The following is a 21,321-nucleotide window of genomic DNA, read 5'->3' on the forward strand; positions in this document are numbered from 1 at the left end:
TAATTTAGCAGAGAAAAGGAATTGGATTGCATTGGCATAGCAGGATATCTGCTTAAGAATTAAAAATAGCAAATAAGCCTTTGTAACATTTCTACAAATGATATACCAGTTTGGATAGACTGTGTTAAACCTTTTTGGAACCAGGAGATATACATCAAAACATTAACATACATGTCATGGTTCAAATATAGCTAACTGAGCTATACTCTACTTTGACTTTTTGGACAACAAAGCACAGATTATCTTTATAGCAACCTGTTGGCTTAAATAGCCTTGATTTATCAATATACAGGAGTTGGAAAGAAAAAAAAACCAGTAAATTTGGGAAAGGATCTTCTGTCTCAAGATCTAATCATTTATCCAGTATCTCAGTTCTTATCAAGTGAGAAAATATTAGTTGCACAAAATATTATTTTAGGCAGTACTTATTTTCTTCTCTTCTAGGTTTGAGGTAATTCTTATGTAGGATAGTCTTAATGCCTTTCCCTAGACACAATTTCCCCACATTAAATTTCAGCCGGATCTTTATGGTTCTAATGTAGGGCTGACAAACTCATGGCCTGCACCCACGCCCGGTTTAGCGAAGGAGAAAAACATCCCAATACATCAGATGATGCCGTGACAACGCGAGTTTGACACCCCTGTTCTAGTGGGTTCTGTCATTGAGTTTGTGGTTAATTGTTCGATCAAGTTACTGATACTTCACTGGTTATTACATTGACCAGAAGAGTTTTAAAAGTTGAGGCCTAGCCTCAATACATATCTTGTGTCTTTTTTTCTTATGAACAAAGAGTTCTCCCTATTTGTCAAGGTCCATCCTACTTCTAATGGTTCACACAATTTATATATAATATGCTTGAGTTCTTATCTGGATAGAATAGTGAACCTCAGGAAATGTGAATCATTGTAATCTTTCAAGAAAAGTTAGTGGACATTAAAATTTTGTATCTCCTGTTAATGGACGGTCATCAATTGTGCTTAAATGTGGCCTATTGTCTACCAAAAGTAGTATTTATTCTCCTAGAGGAATACTGTCTTTTGAGATAATTTTCCTATCAAAAATGATGTGTGAAATCAACAGTAACTTCAGTAGTTTATACTTTCTTCAAACTATATAAAATTGATAAATTGAGTTCAACAGCAACACTTGGCTACTTCCTACAAAGTACAATAAAACAGGAATATTGATCCCTTGTAGGCATCTCTTTTGGCCCTCTTTTCTGATTAAGTCTTAAGATATGAAATGATGTCTATGATGCTGAAGAAAATGTGAAAATTTGGATTTCTATACGTTATAAAACATCTGTATCTCTGTCTGTCCAGTTGATGAAACAGTTCATGATAGGGCAATAGCATTTTTGAATTAAGGTACCTTCTTTGACTACCAGAAATCAGGTAGACTGGTTCCCATCCTAGCCCTCTGGAGGCTGGATAGCATTCTCATGCATACTAGTCCTGTCATTGGCTGTCAGAAGGTGATCAGCTGCAGTCAATTTGACAGGAAGTTGAAGTCGTTCCCACTGCTTTTTTACCCTTGCTTATTCTGTTCTCTGTTAGAGGTAAGGAAATATCTCTGAAATGATCCAGCAGATTATAGGTTGTCTAAAACATCTAAATTTATTCTCTGAACCTCACAAAACCCATCTATTCTAGAATCAACTTTTAAAATTGGGAGGGGTGTTATATATTTATTTTTGCAATTTTAATGTTTCAGTCTTAAAAGAATCAAGCAGTTAGTGCTATTGCTAATGGAAGAGAATAGCAAAGAAAGCATTCTTAGCTGACCTGGGAATTGATTTTGTTTTTATTGTTTCTCTGGTGTTACTAATAATGGTTTCTAAATAAGTATTCTGATTTCTAAAAGAAATAATAATGCTGGGTTTGAGAAACTACATTGATTCCCCAGTCCAGGAGGATGAATGCTTCCTCCACCTGGAGAGACAGTGACAAAATGGACTTGCTGTAGGAGATATGAATTCCCCTCCTTGAGATTCAAAGCATTGAAGTAAATCGTAAATCCAAATTTATTGTGTGCAGAGGAATCCTTTTTGTTGTATTTGATAATGGACAGTTTTAATTTTTTTCTCATCTGTACAACATAATGAATTGTAACTAATATAGGGTAATTTTTGTTTTGTTCACTTGCTTAATATTTTATTTTCAGGCAAACTGTGACTTAAGACGACAGATAGATGAACATCAGAAAATGCTTGAGAAATACAAAGAACGGTTAAATAGGTGTGTAACAATGAGCAAGAAGCTACTTGTAGAAAAGGTGAGTTACAACCAGCGCGACTTGTTTTGAAGTTATATCCCCATAACCTGCACAATTAGGTAACTTATTTGTTTCAGATAATAACTGTAGTAGTAGTAGTAGTTGTAGTAGTAGTAGTAGTTGTAGTAGTAATATATCACATAGTTGGATCATCAAATGTTTGGAGGCAACTAGTATTAATTAAAAAACCATTAGAATGTTGAAAAAATAATGAAGCAGTAGAAATAGAATTGGTGGTAAATATTTAATGATTAAATAGGTGTGTAACAATGAGCACTGTGATTGTTGTAAATGTGCACTAATTGTTGATTGGCTAAATCACGATCACATGACTTATGAATGCTGCAATAACTGCAGCTTCAAGGACAAGTCATAGGTCTCCTTCTTCATTACCTCCATTATTTTAACAACTGATTGGTAAGCAAGGAGTACCTGTATGTCTTTTTCATAGAAATCTAAAACTGCCAGACCTTTGGGAATCAACTTTGTTTTGTTCATGTTGATATCATTTTTTATTGAGTAACATTACAGTGTTGTAAATTTCCCAAACTTGCATTTTTAAGATGGATGACTTACAAAGCATTTAAATAAATAAATAGGGATACTTTGCAAAGCATATAGATACTTTACTTTTTCCTTTACAGTCAAAACAGGAAAAGATGGCTTGTAGAGATAAGAGTATGCAAGATCGGTTGCGTTTAGGTCACTTTGCTACAGTCCGGCATGGAGCCTCTTACACAGAACAATGGACAGATGGCTATGCTTTCCAAAATTTAATCAAGTATGTATTTTTCTATTGTTCTGCTTTCTCCAAAAGCAGAAAAGATTAGTGGTGATTACTTGGTTTTTTTAATATTAATCCATACATAACTTACAATATTTATGACTACTGTCCTCATAAATAAAAGTTTGCATGAAATCTGGAAAGGAGAGGTACCATTTACTAAAACTCTCCATAATATTATTAAACAGTAAATGCAACAACAATCTTACAAATATTACAGGTAGTCTTCAACATATGACCACAATTAAGCCCAAAATTTATGTTGTTAAGTGAGAAATTTGTTCAGTGAGTTTTGCATCATTTTATGACTTTTCTTGCCATATTAGTTAAGTGAATCATTGCATTTGTTAAATTAATAACAGAGTTATTAAGTGAATTTGACTTCCACATTAACTTTGCTTGTGGAGAAGATTTTAAAAGGTCACTAAATGAATTGTTTTATACAAGAATGCTTCTGCTGCTAGTAAGTAATGGTTATCTATGATATATAATTAAGAAAATGGTAGTGCCAGGAAAAGAACAACTAGAGCTAACAGTTCAAGAGTTGAACATGCCTGCATCATACCTTTTTACCAGTGCCTTAACTTCAACAATATGGATATTTATTTGACCAACGCTGAAGGCTCAGAATGAAGCCTTTTTTGAGAACGGCAGGAAAATGGGGAGGGGGATTTTCCTGCCATTCATCAAAAAGGTTCCGTTCTGAGCCTTCAGTGTTGCAATCCTGGGACATGTGTCCTTTTCTCAAGCAACATTTAATCACTTGAAAGGGACAGACTGCATGCAGAGAGAAGGAACTAGAGGCAGCTCCTGGTCCTCACTGGTTCAGCTGATCCATGGGCCTTGATTAAGGGGCCAAGCAGACATGAGATGACCAGGGAAGTGAAGAGCTGCCTCCTGTACTGGCCACACCCATCCCCTTCACTAGGGCATATTTTTGGGGTAGGGTGTATTAGGGCCATCCCAAAAAATCAGTCTAGGGCTTATTTTTGGGATAGGTCATATTTTCAGGGAAACATGGAGGCAAGTGCATTTAAAAGCCTTATTCATATCAATGTCATAAATTTCATCACTGTTTGCTATATGCCTTTGAATGCTATCACTTTTTGAAATAATAGGTAATATGTAGATTAAAGTTTAATTACATCTATTAGCAGGATAATTAATGATTATAACTTATATTATCTGAAATACGAAAAAAATAATTTTAAAACTTTAATTCTGTAGCTGCAAAATTCAGGGCTTATTTTGTAAATAAAGGTGCATTTGTATGCAGAGATTGCTTTGTTGTTAGGCAGACTAGGAACATTTTCTTCTCAAACATTGGGTAAATGTGGGGAAATGGACATTAGGCCCTTGGACATATAGGACTAAATCCAGATTTATTTAAGAGTTGGGTGCAAGAATATAGGCATCCCTGACCAAATTGTAAGACTAGAAACTGATGAATATCTTCATGATAAATATAAATCCTTCTACAAATTTGCGTGTGCACATACTTAGCTGTGCATAGTTATGTACAGATTTTTAATATGAAAACAAAGCAGCTGCAAAAAATTAGACACCTTTCCAGTTCTGTATTTTTTGGTCTATCAGATACCCCCCCCCCCAAAGTAGGTGGAAATGTGTGTTCATCTTATAGAGCAGATGTTGCTGAAGCCCCGCCTAACCACTGGCCCCCACTCTTCAGTCTCTGCCTCCAGCCATTTGTCCTTGCAGCAAACAGCAAAGTCAGCTTCAGCACAGCCTGATTTAGCATGAGCAGCTAATTGGTAGTTGGATCTGCCTCCCCGAAATATCACTGCTCAGCTGTTCCAGACTGTGGGTATCACCACCACCCATCACTGCCTCTGCGCACCCCATTTTCGGCCTCCACGTGTCCCATTTTCGGCCCATTCCAGGCAATGTGGATTGCTGCCTATTGCTGCCAAGCAGTGGTGGCGACAATAGGCAGCTGCAGTGATCCCCACTGCCTGGAACAAGCTGAAAATGGGACGTGCAGAGCCTGAAAATGGGGTGCGCAGAGGCAGTGATGGGTGGTGGCAATCCCCACAGCCTGGAACAGCTGAGCAGTGGTATTCTGAGAGGCAGATCCAATTGCCAATTAGCTGCTCATGCTAAATCAGGCTGTGCTGGAGCTGACTTTGCTGTTTGCTGCAAGGAGGCAAATTGCTGGGAGGCAGAGGCAGATTTTTTTTTCTTCTCTTCCTCCCCAAAAGCTAGGGGCATTTTATGATCCGGAGCATCTTATAGTGCAAAAAATATGGTACTTTGTAACACCACCTTTAGTAAAAAATAACAGCTTCCAAATATTTCTTATATCCAGGTAACAATTTTTCTGGACTTAATTTTGCATTTTCTCCTCCTATCCTTTGCAGAAGTCCTCTAATTCAACAATATGATAAACAAAGGCTTTGTTAGGCTGGTGGGACTGTTTTGTTTTCCTACACCTCAAATATCTTATCTCAAAAGTGAAAAGAAACAACTAGGCTTCTTAATAATCATGGGTAAAATAACTGGTTTATTATGTGGTGTGCAAGACAAAAAAGAAATAGAAAGGCACATATACCTGTCTGAGGTTGAACTCAGACTCAGAATAAGGCTAAAATATTTTTTTCCACAAAAGAAATTAAGGCAGTTGTTGTGCCTCCTAAAGATTAACCTCTTCATTTGAAAACTGTCTGCCACTATAAACACTTTTTATATTTAAAACCAAAGCCCTTATAATTATTTCTTAAAAACTGGATTTACCATTCAATCTGTTGCTTGATAATAGCCAGCTACATTTTCAAAGCCCAAGCTTTAAAATATTTAGTCTTCTAAGAAATGACAGATTACCAGAAATGTACGGTTCAGGTATGCCTACCAAAGGATGTAGGAGACCAATCATATATTGGCATATATTATTTTATGTTCTCTAATAATGCCCATGTTCTACTTTTATTTAGGCAGCAAGAAAGGATAAATTCCCAAAGGGAAGAAATAGAAAGGCAACGGAAAATGTTAGCAAAACGAAAACCACCTGCCATGGGCCAGGCTCCTCCATCTACCAATGAGCAAAAGCAACGCAAGAACAAAACCAATGGAGCAGAAAATGAGACGTAGGTGGCATAAACATTTCAGAATCCTTTCTGGTGCTGTCAAATGGAAGGACCTTCCTGGGTTTTACCCAAGTAGGCCTTCTTAGTTTCTGTGTTTGTGATTAAGTTTCTCTCAACAATTAGATTGGTTTTTGTAGATTAAGGTCCATATTTGACATTTGAGTGGAAGGCCAGACCTACTTTCCAAAAACTAATCGGAAGAAAAAGTGAATGGACTCTCTCAAGCTAATTAATTGAATTGATGGGGCTAATTTATTATTCCTTGTGAATATAATGATTTGTCCCATAACAATCAAAAATAGACTTTGTTGCTAAGTTTTAGTGGAGTCCTAAGGTAGCTTATGTCATCTAGATATATTCATCTGAATAGATCACCTTTCTTGGTAGAAGGCATTTCTAATTTTTGAACCACTTATTTATACATGTACAGGTTAACATTAGCGGAATATCATGAACAAGAGGAAATATTTAAACTCCGACTAGGTCACCTTAAAAAGGTAAAAAGATATGTTATAACTTCAAGTATGAATTATGCTTTTGATTTCCTACTTGTTCTAGTTCTTGGTTATTTGTTTCTTTATTGATTTATGTTTGCTTATTCTCTGAGAGTGTAGATCAGTGGTGAAATCCAAAAATTCTCCCTACTGGTTCTGTGGTCGTGTTTTGGTGGGCGTGTGACTGGGTGGACATGGCCAACTTGACATCACTCACTGTTAGATCCAGGAGCTGCACATTCTGAAGCACATTCTGCCCTTCTGAAGCCCCCAACACTTTGAGTTTCACTCCCCATCTGGCATGACTGCCCAAGAGAACCTCGGAGCCTTCTCTTGCCCCGCTCTCCATCCTGGAGGGCCGCGCATCCCACCCACCCCGCCAATCCTCCATACAAACCACCCGCACCATTTTTGCAAAGGCACCAAGATCTCTTCTGTTACAGGGAAATGCTATCTACAGGAAGGATTCAACTTCTTCTCCCCTCAAGATTTGCCAAATACTGTAATCAAGTTTTGTCTGGCTTCCAAAATGACCAAGTAGAATGTCATAAAGCATAGTTAAGAAAATCTTCAGCCCATCCCTCCTAACAGGGTGGGGAGTCGTTTCTGCAAAGGCAGAGCCCCCCTTGCAGGATGATCTAAAGAGGGGTGGGGGATGCTGCAGAAAAGGCCATCTTCCACCGTGCCGGCTCTATGGGCTTGGGGCTCCGAAGCAGCCCACTGGCTTCCCACCGGGCCACCTGTCTGCTCTCTTTGCAGATCGGCCCGGCGAACCGCTGGCACCACTCCGGGAACTTGGAGTCTGGCGCTCCGGGGGAAGGACATTTGGTCACGCCTCCCACTTACCTCTGGTGAAGAAGTGGAGTGAGAGACACCCAGAAACCGATGATGGGCAGGTGGGAAAGGGCCAGGCCCGGCTGCACCACAGCAGAGCCCATTGCTCTTTCTCTTTGGCTGGGGAGATGGTGCTTCATCTTGATGAACACCATGTCACCATACTTTTAGTCGGGTGGCTGGGCGAAGTGGGACATGTTGTGGGTGGAGAGGCTGATTCAACCCCCACCAAGGTGGCCCTGGCCGAGCGATTGCTGCACCATTCCAGCAACAGGCGCACCAGGGCCACCTTGCCCACCTTGCCAGCCACTTCCACAGGCAGTGCTTGGAAGGGGCTTCTGCCACCACTCTCCTGCCCTCCCTCCCTGCCTGGCTGCAGACATTCGCCTGCCCTCCTGGAGCACTTCCGCGGAACTGCTGTTCACTTCCTTCCTTCTGCATTAGCCTCTCTTCCTGTGCCATGTCCCACCCCAGCCAGTTGCGTGACTACAAGTGCAGCAACATGATGTTCATCAAGATGAAACGCCACCGCTCACGCTGAAGGGAAAGTGCCACGAACTCCACTGTGTGGCACAGCCAGGCCTGGCCCTCTCAACATGCAGGAGGCTGCCGCCCACGAATAGCTTCCATGCATTGCTCCACTTCTTCACCGGTGGGAAGCGGTGCCGCAGCCAAGTCGCCTTCCCCCAGAGTTCCGGACTCCAGGCACTGGAGAGCAGGCAGGTGGCCAGGTGGGAAGCCAGTGGGCTGCTTTGGAGCCCCAAGCCCCGTGGAGCCGGCATGGGAGGCACGCTGACCTGGGTGGAAGGCGGCCTTTTCTGCAGCATATCCTCCCTTCTTTGGGTCACCCTGCACGGGGGGGCTCCGCCTTTGCAGAAACGGGGTGGGTGCATTTGCAGCAGCACGAGATGTCCACTTGCCCTCCCAGAGTGCAACTGCCACCACTCCTCTCAGCCCCAGAGCAGTGGCTGTATTTCTATCAAGGACCGTCTGCCCACCTACGGGCCGGGCCAGCCTGGATGCCGATTTTGAAAGGCAAGTGGGTATGAGGTAGCACCAGGAAGGCCATGTGGAAGGCAGGAAAGCATGGCAGGGCTGCAGGGAGTTCCCTTCCCCGCGGCCGACTGGCCCCGAGATGCTTGCCTGCCTTCTCCGCGGCACTCCACTTGCCTGCCTTCACAAGCTGGCCATCTGGCCACTGGGAAGGCTGTGTGGAAGGCAGGTAAGCATGGCAGGGCCACAGGGAAGGGAGTAGAGGAGGCAGGCTGGGATCGTGGAAAGCAGGGACTGGGCGGGATGAGCGAGTGGCAAACCAGTTTGGGGACGGGGACAACCAGCAGTCCCTAATGGTTTGGCGACCCAGGCCCAATGTCCGCAACCGGTTCTCCCTAACCAGTCTGAACCGGTAGGATTTCACCCCTAGTGTCCTCCTGTGAAATTCTCTGTCTCAAACTTTAAAGGCTTCTCTGACAATTTTATATTGTAATAACAGTGCTGCTTGTGTTCTGTTCACAAAAGACTGCGCTCCTAAGTAATTCTTTGTTGTAGTAAAGTATCTGTCGATTTTTAAATAGATGGTAAATATAGGTAAATAAATTATGCAGACAAAATAGACCTCTCACAATATTAATATATCACTCATTAAAACTAAATAAAGGAAATTTTAACACAAGTTAAAGTACTTTTTTACAAAAATGGATTATTCAAATAAGTTTGATCAATCTCCATTCAAAACTAAGAGTAGAATGAGCTATCAGTTATTACTAATCTTGATGGCTGTGTATTATCTTTGGAAATAGTCAACATATCTTAGAAAACTAATAAGAGTTCTTGAATTTTTAAGCCTACATTTTTATAATTACCTTGTAAAAATATGTTTTGTGGTAAATTCATCTAAGAAAAATTAGAGTGAAATCTACAAAAGAAAATGGAAAAAGAAGAAAGAGAACAAATGCACTCCCCCATTTATAATATCAGAAGAAAAAACATTATCAGAAATGCTTCCCGTTCTTTTGCAAGTTTACTCAAGGAGTTAGAAAATAATAACATGTTATCCCTTGCAACATTGCAGCAAATGATAAAGAAGTGAGTGAGTATTAGCGAAAGGATATCTCCAAATTTTGGTAAGGACACAAAAGAGTTGCAAGTGAAAATATAGAGATGTCAGAATAGCTCAGTAAAGCAAGAGCCAAGCAAAATTCAGTATCTCTTTCCAAAAACTTCCTGTGATCTAAACAGTTCAAACATTTTTCAAGCCAAGACAATTTTGGTTCACAATATTTCTGCCTATAGATAATTAGTATATAGGTAGGATGTGTTAGCCAATAATTTGCAGACCACTGTCAAGTCCAATGTTTAGATATTTTCTCATTGTCTTTTCATTTACTTTTTACATACCATGACATCTTTCCCTGTGATTGGGGAATACTGTGTAAAGGAAAGCCATTCTACATAAATCCTTATCAGGCAAATTTGGTTTAAAATCCTCAGTACAGCAGTTTATAGTACAATAAAGTGATCTTTCTCTTTGTGCAGGAAGAAGCTGAGATTCAAGCAGAATTAGAGCGATTAGAACGGGTTAGAAATCTGCATATTAGAGAATTGAAAAGGATACATAATGAAGATAATTCACAGTGAGTATTGGCCATAAGAGATAAGCAAATTACAACCTTATGGAAGATGACTTGTTGTTAAAATACAATAGAAATGTTTGCTTGTAATTAACTTTGTTTAGAATTAATATTTATTAAGTGAGTATAATCTGACTCCTAGCTACTTTGCGTAGTATATTCTTCCAGATGACAATGTAAACAAGTAAACATAAAGATAAAAGAAAATAGGCCAAAATGTGTCTGTGGTGGGCAGTGCAAGACTCAAAGTTTGACTGTATTTCTCCAAGCTTTCTACACATTATAGGCAGAGAGTTCCATTTGTCAAATCATTTATCTTTTGGATGATTTGCTTAAGATTGTTCTAACCATTATATGGATAAAATCTCCTGTTCTCTTCCCATTAGGTTTAAAGACCACCCAACACTAAATGATAGGTATTTGTTGTTACATCTCCTAGGCAGAGGAGGATTTAGTGAAGTATATAAGGTAAATTAAATCGCCTTTTTATTTTTTTGATTAAATATTTTAAAGTGGTTTTTTTTTTTCTGTCTTTGTGTTCTAAGGAGTATGTCAATCTAAGATTCTTATTTGGTCTGAGAAGTCAGTAGATTCAAATTAATGAAAGTTACTGTGTATACTCATTGCAATTAAGTGAATTTTCGTGGTTTTATTTTAGCATTGTCATTTCTTACTCACTTACCAAATTTGACACTATGTTAAAAGATTTTTTAGCATGTCATTTAGACTAGTGTAGCAGACCTTGGAGGTTGGAGGTTTTCTATCCAACCCCATGCTCAAGCAGGAAATCCTATACTATTTCAAACAAATAGTTGTCTAGTCTCTTCTTAAAATCCTCCAGTGTTGGAGCACCCATAACTTCTGGAGACAAGTTGATCTACTGATTAATTGCTTTAACTGCCAGAAAAATTATCCTTAATTATAGAGCTTCTCTCCTTAATTAGTTTCCATCCATTACTTCTTGTGCTTTGAAAAATAGGTTGACCACCTTTTCTTTGTGGCAGCTCCTGAAATATTGGAAGACTGCTATTATATCCTCCAGTCTTTCTTTCCATTAATCTGTAATTAGTTTAAATCATTTTCAGAAGATTTTATAGAATTATTTACTAATTCTATATTTCACATGAGTGATGTGGTGGCTCAGTGGTTAAGACGCTGAGCTTGTCGATCACAAAGGTCGGCAGTTCTGTGGCTCAAATCCCTAGTGCTGCATAACAGAGTGAGCTCCCGTTACTTGTCCCAGCTTCTGCCAACATAGCAGTTTGAAAGCATGTAAACATGCAAGTAGAAAAATAGAACCACATGTGGTAGGAAGGTAACAGCGTTCCATGCATCTTTGGTGTTTAGTCATGCTAGCCCCATGACCATGGAGATGTCTTCGGACAGCGCTGGCTCTTCAGCTTTGAAATGGACATGAGCACCACCCCTAGAGTAGGGAACAACTAGCACATATGTGCAAGAGGAACTTTTTACTATTTACCTATATTCCATATACTGTATTTTTTTGTACCGGACCATAAGACGCACATTAGCTTTAGAGGAGGAAAACAAGAAAAAAAATCTGCCTTTGCCTCCCAGCATCCACATGGTATTCATCTGGCTAGCATCCTTGCAGCAAACAGCCTGCCTCCTCCAGGGAATGCTGGAGACTTCGCTGCTGAGCAGCTAATTGGCAGTTGGATCAGCTTCCTGGAATACAGCTGTTCTAGGTGGCGGAGATCGCTGCCTATCGCCACTGCCATTCATTGCCGCTGCCTATCACCACCGCAGCAGTGATAGGCAGTAAGCAGCAATGACGGCAAACAGCGGCAGAGGCAGCAATCGCAGTCGCCTAGAACAGCTGATCAGAAGAATTCCAGAAAGCCGATCCAACTGCCAATAACCTGCTCTGCAGTGAAGGCTCCAGTGTTTCCTGGCGGCAACAGTGATATCAACCCCGCTTCCCTCACCGCAACATTTGCTCTATAAAATGTACAGACATTTCCACCCACTTTTTGAAGGGGTGGGATGCGTCTTATAGAGCAAAAAATATGGTAATGGGACTTTTTTTAAACTCATAAAGTTCATTCATAAATTGCAAACTTTGTCAAAACGGATTATTTTTCTTATTAACATGATATATATGTATAGCGTTTCCAGATCCTGGAGAAATATTCAACACTCTAGGAGCTTAATGTCAGTAATTTTTTCAGGGAGGGCATATCTTAATAATACCAATTATTTCATATAAAGATGTTCCTTTCTTTTGACAACTCCAAAATTTTACTGAATAGCTGAGGGACATTTAAGTTATTGTATAATGTATTTACTTTCATTGCAACTTTTATACTATATAGAGGCTGATAAAAAGCCTAACTTCCATAGTGTTTGCTACTTTGCATCTTCCATTTGTTTTCCCAAGTCTAAATCCCAAGCTTCATTTTGACCTACAGGGAGATCACCAAAATCATCATCATAATAAGGGTGATGATGATGATGTTAATAATAACCTTCACAGTTCCTAGGTCCTTGGTTAGGACTTGAGCTGTAGAGCTACCAACCAGTCCCAAAGGCCGTGAATCTCACTAGAGATTAACCACATAATAATGATGGATGATGATGATGATGCCTAAATATTTAAAATATGTATGACCACCTAGCTACGCCCACCCAGCCGGTCCAGTCCCCACCCCCAACAGTCTGAGGAACTGTGAATTGGCCCTCTGTTTAAAAAGTTTGAAGACCCCTGCTCTAGTCAGTAAAAGTTAAGCATTTAAGTATTGCTCTTTTCATAACTGATCTTTTTCATGTTTAAAGATGGCAATCTTTGTGGTGTTTTTGACTACATACTAGCTATCCTTCTCTTTCAGGCATTTGATTTAACAGAACAGAGGTATGTAGCAGTAAAAATCCACCAGTTAAATAAAAACTGGAGGGATGAAAAGAAAGAGAATTACCACAAGTGAGTATTTCCACAGTTACATCATCCAAATGTTGGCATCCAACATGAATTTATGACAGGTCTGAGATCATTTGATCACCACCTTCTCAACCAACTCCTGACAAGAAAAAATAATTGGAAAGCCAGATTCACTTATCAACCATGTGGTTCACTTAACAACTATAGTTTTGGATTGTTGGGTATATATAGAATAATAGGAAGAGTTTTGTATTAACATATACTCAGGTTTCCCTTTAGATTGCATTAAGGTTTGTTTGAAGGTTTTATTAAAAACTTTGTTCATAAATTGTAAATGAAAATGTAATTAGAAAAATGTAAATATATTTTTTTCTAGATATAGTTGAAAACCATGAAATAACTGTTTCCTGTGAGCAAAAATTAATGAATCACTGTCCATTTCTTCGTAATGTTATTATTTCTGGAATTGTACATTTTAGACTAGTCTAACTGAAAGTAGCTCAGACAAGAGACATCACAGCCCACAACTGGATAGAGGATGGAAGAGATTTAGAATAGCCACTCCTAAAATCTCCCTGAGTAGATCTGTTGATGTGAGAATCGTAAAAGTTTAGTGTGCAAGATTGTCTGTTCATGTAAGCAAGGGAACCAAACATTGGCTTGATTGTTCTATGTCATTCTTGGGCTGGGCCTAACAACAACTGAGTTATTTTCCAAATCACCAAAAATAATATCCTTTGTTGATTCGAATCTAGCTGGATAGTATGTCCACTGCCAGTTATAACTCTTTAGATTGTTTTCAGAAAAACTAGAACATGCCCAGAGAAGAATATATAATAATGATCTGGAGATTGCTGCCTTGGCTCCATTTCAAAAGGCAGTCAAGTTGGATTTGTTCCAAAAGCCTTTAGAAATTTTTTTTTTCCAGGTTCAGGTTAACCCTATAAAAAGGCAGACTATATTCCTGCGTCATGATCTTGACAATATTTTCTTAATAGTTCCACTTATGTGCCATGTTCAGATTAAAAGTCAGGCATACTAAGTGATATTCGATACATTCAGTTTTGAGATAACATATTGTGTGAACTAAATTGTGATATTTTTAAAATATCCCATTTAGATGCATTCAATCTTCCATTTGCAGACCTACACTTTTCCTGGAAGTATTCTATAAAATAATTTTGAGGGATACCTGAGTTGAGTTTGGCACCTGACAAAGCATTACCCCCCCTTTTTTTTTCACCTCCTGAAGTGCCAGAGGATTGATGAGAAGTCACTTGTAATAAATAATTTTCTTTTTCTTTTAGGCATGCTTGTAGGGAGTACAGAATTCATAAAGAGCTGGATCATCCTCGCATAGTTAAATTGTATGACTATTTCTCATTGGATACTGACTCGTAAGTGCGGCTGTCTTTGTAATTTGCATTGTTAATAAAGTCACTTGAAAATTTGTGAGTAAGCTGTTTACAAATTTGCAGGGGGAGGAAATGAAGCAAACCAATCTGTTTTGAAATATGGATTATAACACTTAAAATAAAGCCTTGCCAGAAATTGTATTTGTCTGATCAATCCAATTATTAAGAAAAGACCTTTTGCAAGTCCCCACTCCTTATAAAGATGCATGGGGCATAGAAAATGCAGCATGCATTCTGAGTGATGGACCTATTTTGTGAAATACTTTTCTCTGGAAGAACAGATGGCCCAAATGCTACTGTCATTTTGTAAACAAAGCAGTTTTGTTCCAGCTTGGGTTCAGCCCTTAGATTAGTTTAGCTTTACAAGCATCTATGATGTTTATTCCTAGCTTTTAATTATTTTTAAATATTTACACTGAGCTTTTAATTATTAAATTAAAAGGACTAGAGTGCCTTGATACTAATATAGGTATACATCTGTGATGGTGAGCCTATGGCACATGTGCCTGAAGTGGCAGGTGGAGCCATGTAGCCTGGCACATGCGGCATCACCCATTCCTCTTCTGAGTTTGTGGTGCACATGTATGTGCGATAATCAACTGGCCATTGTGTGCAGCAATTCCAGAAACTGGAAGCGCTGGCTTTTCATTCCGGCCAGCTGATTGGCATGCGCATCAATAACCACAACACTAGCTTGCTGGTGCGCATGCATATGCTGGAAACTGGAAGTCAAATTTACTGGCATGTGCATGGCCCCTGGGCAGCTCCTCTTCCAGGTTGTGGCCCTGACGAGCACCCGCACCCCCTCCCTTTTCAACACTGGGTGCCAAAAACGTTTGCCATCACTGCTGTAGGACCATGATGGTGAACCTACGGAATATGTGATGGAAGTGGCACACAGAGCCATTTCTCCAGGCATGCCAGCCATCGCCCATTACTCTTCTGGGTTCTGGTCAGCTGGTATTCGCCCCTGCAGGAGTGTCGGATACCAGAAGAGCAGCTCCCTGGTGTGCATGCGCAGCCAGGAAGCTGAGCCACCTGGCTTTGCAGATGCATATGTGCCAAAACAGGAGGCTCAGCTTCAGGGAACTGCTCTTCCTGTTTTCCGGCACTCCCACGTCCATGCACACTCCCATTTCGGCAGTGCCAAAAAGGTTTGCCGACACTGGTATACATCTCATAAAATTTATGTTTCTTTCTACACAGCATGGTGGCTTACAATTAAAAAAACATAAATAGCTAAAATATGAGTAAACATTTATACCAAAGGAGCCATCCTAAACCTGCTTTGTTTCTTTTCCAAAAAAACCCAGATCAGTAGAAACCTAGTATAACTGAGAGTGTGCATTCCATAATTTGGAAACAATATATATGATAGCCACCTTTCACAAACCTCATAAATTGTGGAAAGGCAATTCATAGTTAGCATTCTGGGGAAATGTATCATGGAAGAAAAAATAGGATTTATAAAAGGGATTCAAGTATTATCACCTTGCACATAAGAGAAGCTACAGTAATATTTCATTTTGTGGGTGCCAAATAGTTAACTTTTTGCAATTGAAATTTATGCTAAAAGTACTAAGTAAATTAGGTGTTAGCCCATTTTTTCCAATAATTTTACTCAGTTTAATATTTATCTTTTTCATCCAAGTTTAAAATATGACATTTTGAAACAAGCTAAGGTCTTGTCCCAAATGTGCTTTTTCAAGTGGCAACTGAACTTTCTTATTTTTCTTGAAGACATTTCACTTCTCATCCAAGAAGCTTTTTCATCTCTGGTCTTATTAACGGATAAAAAATAAAGGAAAATGTGCTTTGTGTCAAAATTAATGTATTTGTATGATAAAGCATAGTACTGGTGAAATTAAAAATAACCTAAAAATATTTCACATTATAAAATAAATCCAAGAAAATCAAATATACCACTACATAACACAGGACACTTACATATAACAGCATTTCTATTTATTTATGTTGTTTTAGACCACTTTCCAGCTTAAAAGACACAGTTATACATTCAAAATATACAGGAGATTTTAGTTGCTGAGAATGATTTTTTCAACAAATATGTGTGATTTTTTAAAAAAAAATAATAAAGTTTTTTTTATTTTTATGCATTTCATTGCATGAATGGTTTGATTGCTGTCATACAGTTCAATACCAATAAACATAACAGTATTATTCCTAGTAATTACATTTCATTTTTAGTTTTACTAACACGTAATTTCTACTGTCATCCTTCAATTCTAAACCTTCTCATAGTTTTACCATACATATCTTAACAACTGTTTTTGCTATTTTCTCCTCTTATTTCTATCTCTATTTTAGCCTCCCATTTCCCCCCCTTCCCCTATCATTCTAATATTCAAAGATGTGATCTTTCCTTTTTTCATTATTCAATATTTTAATATGCACTTCTAGCATCTTTCAAGCATTTATCAAATTACTTAATCCTAGCTTTTCACTGTTAATCACATTTTATACATATTTAATAATACCCTTATACAAATTCTGTTTATCTAATTTACAAACTATTTTTCAGCCTCTATAATTCTAATAATAATATACATTACAATATTACCTTACTAATATATATTCAAAAATGATTTTTCTCACACTTCATACAGAGTAGTTATTCAACTTATATAGTTCTAATATTCATACACATTATAAGGTATTTTCATAAAATGTTGCTTTACATTCCTTTCCTTTCCCATTATCCCACGTTTCACCCTCATCCAAAATTTTAATCTTTTTTTTGTTGTCACCCATACACATATTTTAATTCTTTTATTTCACCTACTTTTGAATCTCTATTGTAATGATGCCCTCTAATTTTCTCTCCCTTCGCCCTTTTTCCTACTGTCTTAATTCTATGACTGCCTGTTCTAACCCCCTTTTTCTTCTCTCTAGCTGTTTTCCTGTTTCTCCCCATTTCCTTTTCACATCTTTTAGAATATTTTCCTTCTGTTCTACTCCCTTATTGACCATCAATTGTACTAATATCTTCTTGTTGTTGCCTTCTTTTGATTTCCCAATTCTGCTGTCTCCTCCACTCTTTCTGATAATTCCATTTTTTTCCTCAATGTCCTCCTTTACTTGTTCCTTGTATCATATTTTCTAGTTTTTAATCTATACATTCCATACAACCAAATATTTCCTTCATCTCTTGTGTTCTTTTATAAAATCCTTAATGTCTTGGTACATCAGCTCCATTTCATTGTCTCCACTTGCTTCCATTTTACAATCAATCCAATTTAAGAAAAGAAGCCAGGGGGTTGTCCATGCCTCTTCCAATCACTTTTATTTGCTTAACAATATTCAGGGTCACTTGACTAAAGGTCTTGTTTATTGCATAAGTCTCCAGTAATTTTTAGGTAAATACTTACAATCCAACAATGTAAAAGGTTCCAAAGTTGCACAGTTCTCCTTTTAGCAGCAGATGACACTCAAACTTCAGCTTGGTTCTGCCTCTCTGTGTAGTGCTGATTTTAATTATTTTAAATTTGTAAATCCAGGAGGGCAACATTTATAATAAAAAAAAAACAAGCTCCAGATCAAATTCCAGTATTTTAAAAAATATTTTGAGAGTTCAATTTTCTTTTCCTTAGTTTTCTTTCAAAAAAACTTCTCTTTTAAATATTCTGATTTTTTTTTAATGTACTTTTCCCGCTGCTGGCCAATAGTTCCAATATGCTTTCCCCTTGAATTTCTTGGGGTCACTTTTCAATAAAAAGTAGTCTCTTACCCAGTTCACAAGCCACTCATTTCTCTATTCCTGCAGTCTTAGGTTTTTCAGGCTGTAGTTTGGCTTCATGGCAGCCATGTTTGCTGCCGCTGCTCCCGCTCATCAGCTGAAGGGTCTTTCCTAGTCAGGGGGCGAGATACGGCTCCCCTATACCTGTTGGCCTCTGCCCTATACCTGCCCTTCAGAGTGGCTATTGTCCAAATTTAGACCATCCAATAAGGAGAGATCGGAGCTGACCACAGAGTTCCCAGATCAGTCTTCTGGAGGTGCCAGAAATGCAACCAGAAGTATGTGTGACCTTTTAAGAACAGCCATGTACAAGTTGCTCTGAGACTGACTAACATTTCCCGACTAAGAATCGAAGAGGGTTGTCATTTCCAAAGACCAGGACCTATTATTTTCCAGATATGTTAGATGCTATAGTATACGCTATCCCATTTAAGGACATTTTCCCCAGAATTAAAGAACAATTAATGTAGCAAAGAAAGGAAGAACATACTAATATAAGAGGGAAATACAGGCAGTACTGAGGATTTGACCCTTGATTCATATTAAAAGTGTAGAATTTCAAATTTCAAAACAGTACATAGAAATGTACTGTTAGAAATACATACTGCCCAAACTTTCTTTTCTGATATTGAAAGGAATGATTTCAAAATATTAATAGAAATATATAGTGATTAAATGAATAATTTCATATTAAAATTCCAAATGAATCAAGAAAGTACATTCATATAAATTCTATTAAAGCATGTTGCAGGTGAATTCAGTATCATTTTTAAAAAAAATATGTGATACATTAATACCAATCAAGATTTATATAAAAAAGAAAAGTATTTTTGGATCAGTAGACACAAAGTGTTTAAGTATGTCACATCATTCTCATGAAAGTCTGATCAGACATAAAATAAATGATGTTGAGTTGCTCCAGCTTATCTTTATCCTTTTTTACCAGTAAATAAAAACACTTTGAAAAAAAGCTCATAGTAAGGTCTATCGCTTCTTGGCTAAAATCAGGTTAGTAGGTCTATACCTACTATGCATTTTTGAGTCATTCATATATTGGTGCAGATGTACAGATCAAGAAAAATCATTATTTGTGATTTCTTAAGTAAACATTAAGTTGATTTTGATACATGTATAAAACATGTTTGATTGTTTGATTGTTTGATTTCACTTCCTCCAGGTTTTGTACAGTATTAGAATACTGTGAGGGGAACGATCTGGACTTCTACCTGAAACAGCACAAATTAATGACAGAGAAAGAAGCCCGATCTATAATCATGCAGATTGTAAATGCATTAAAATATTTAAATGAAATCAAGCCACCTATTATTCATTACGATCTCAAACCAGGTAAGTTCATAGTGAAGATTGTACGGCACCGGGGGGTGGGGGGGGAGGGCAGAATATGATATATTTTACAGGATTATGCTTCCTTGATGATTGAATGTGAAATATGTAGTTTGGTTTGATTATTTAGCAATTATCACTGTAAACTTCCATAGTCATAACTGGGAACATTGTCAATCCTTTCTCTCCTAATTGGGTACTATCCTTTTGTTTCTTTGAGAAGTATTAAATATTCTGCTCCACTTGTAGTGCTAATATCTTCAGTGGTAGATAGATGTTATTCTGAAAAGGAGATCAGTAATTATCTTTAAATTTTATCTTTTATTCAAGTTGTAACGAGGTGCTTTAGTGAACTGGAGTTGATGCATGGTTTTAATTTGACTCATGTTTGTATGATGTTCTTTTAAGACTGAGATGGGAAGAAAGCTCATGAATGGAAATTATTATTAAGATGACAATGATGGATCTTTTGATCTTCTGGTCCTGCTTAGCCTTCATGTTTATTCCTACAAAGTTATTCTAAAACAAAACTGCTTTAGTTTATTGTGTTACCATTTTGTATGGATGATTATTTGTTTTGATTGAATGTTATAAGAGAACTTAATTGGAGAGCAACTAATACATTTTAAAAAATTATGGTTGGTTGCACAGCCCGCCAGATATTTATACTGGATTTGGCATGTTTGTTCAACCTGTCAAATTCTTCTCCAAGACCTACAAATAGGAAGGTGTTATTTAATAATATTAAAGGTATTGTCACAGGATATAAGCTGTTCCAAGTAAATCTATCTTTTACCATTAACTGATGTTAATTTTGTCAGTGTTCAAGTAGTGCTCTAGACCAGTGGTGGGTTCCTACCGGTTTGGCCAAATCAGTAGTGGTTTGGCGGCCTGGGTTGCTGGAACCGGCGTGGACCAAGGCCTGCCATGCCCCTGAACCAGTTCTCCTGGGACTGCCATCTTTATGGCTTCTGTGCACGTGTAGAAGCATTTTTACAATACTGTGCATGCATGAACGCTGCACAACCACAAGCAAACAGGCAGTAGCAGCTGCCGGAATCCACCCCTGCTCCAGACGTTTTGGAATTCCACCCAAGATACCTTATTACTGTTGGTAATATTCACTTTATTTTATTTTTCTACTTCATTTGCAGATCTTTTGTGTTTTTGATTTTCTCCTTTTCTTTGTCTTCTGTTGTCTCCAGGTATTGCCACATCCACTATCCAGATTTTTTTGTTTTTCTTGTCAACAGTCATTAAGTCATGTGATAGATGCTTGTCTTTTTGAATTCTAAAGTCCTAGAGCACTTTAACTTCTTCATGTTCTATTACTAGATACTCCTGTACACCATTGTTGCTGTTTTGTCTTTCCCTCGTGTAGTCAGTCCGTGCCATCTTCTTACAGCAGTTAACTAGGTGCCCAATTGTTTCTGCTGCGTCAACAAATGCAGAGGTGGTATTTGTTGTCTGTAGCTGTCCTCTCAATTCTACCTTTATATGCATTCGTTCTTAAGGCTTAGTCTTATGCAGCCAGAATTAGCCCTTCTGCCTCTTAATTCAACTTTCCCGCTTTTAGCCATTGCCAGGTCTTGTCCTATCTGCTTTGCCTCCTATTTCTTTAATGTACTAGCCATGTAATACTTTGCCTTGTTGTGTCTCTTTTCGATTTTTCATTTGGTCTTTCTTATAGACCAAATAGACTTTCATATAGTCTCTCCAGTACTTAGTAAATATTCCTGGTACACTAGCTTCTATGCATTTTCAAATATTTCTCCAATGCTTCTTCTT

At 38.1% G+C, this 21,321-nt stretch overlaps 1 protein-coding gene across 7 annotated transcripts in view; it reads left to right on the forward strand.

Annotated features, from left to right (window-relative positions):
• TLK2 (tousled like kinase 2) overlaps positions 1 to 21,321 on the forward strand; it is a 68,662-nt gene that overhangs the window by 21,109 nt on the left and 26,232 nt on the right. For all 7 annotated transcript variants that reach the window (XM_032234948.1, XM_032234949.1, XM_032234951.1 and 4 more), the window contains exons 10-18: positions 2,165 to 2,275; positions 2,920 to 3,056; positions 6,008 to 6,160; positions 6,591 to 6,657; positions 10,024 to 10,121; positions 10,505 to 10,586; positions 12,968 to 13,059; positions 14,325 to 14,414; positions 19,367 to 19,536. In XM_032234948.1, the coding sequence (XP_032090839.1) occupies positions 2,165 to 2,275; positions 2,920 to 3,056; positions 6,008 to 6,160; positions 6,591 to 6,657; positions 10,024 to 10,121; positions 10,505 to 10,586; positions 12,968 to 13,059; positions 14,325 to 14,414; positions 19,367 to 19,536 (1,000 nt within the window). The remainder of the gene's footprint in view (positions 1 to 2,164; positions 2,276 to 2,919; positions 3,057 to 6,007; positions 6,161 to 6,590; positions 6,658 to 10,023; positions 10,122 to 10,504; positions 10,587 to 12,967; positions 13,060 to 14,324; positions 14,415 to 19,366; positions 19,537 to 21,321) is intronic.

This window comes from Thamnophis elegans, chromosome Z, assembly GCF_009769535.1.
Source record: "Thamnophis elegans isolate rThaEle1 chromosome Z, rThaEle1.pri, whole genome shotgun sequence".
Lineage (NCBI taxonomy): Eukaryota > Metazoa > Chordata > Lepidosauria > Squamata > Colubridae > Thamnophis > Thamnophis elegans.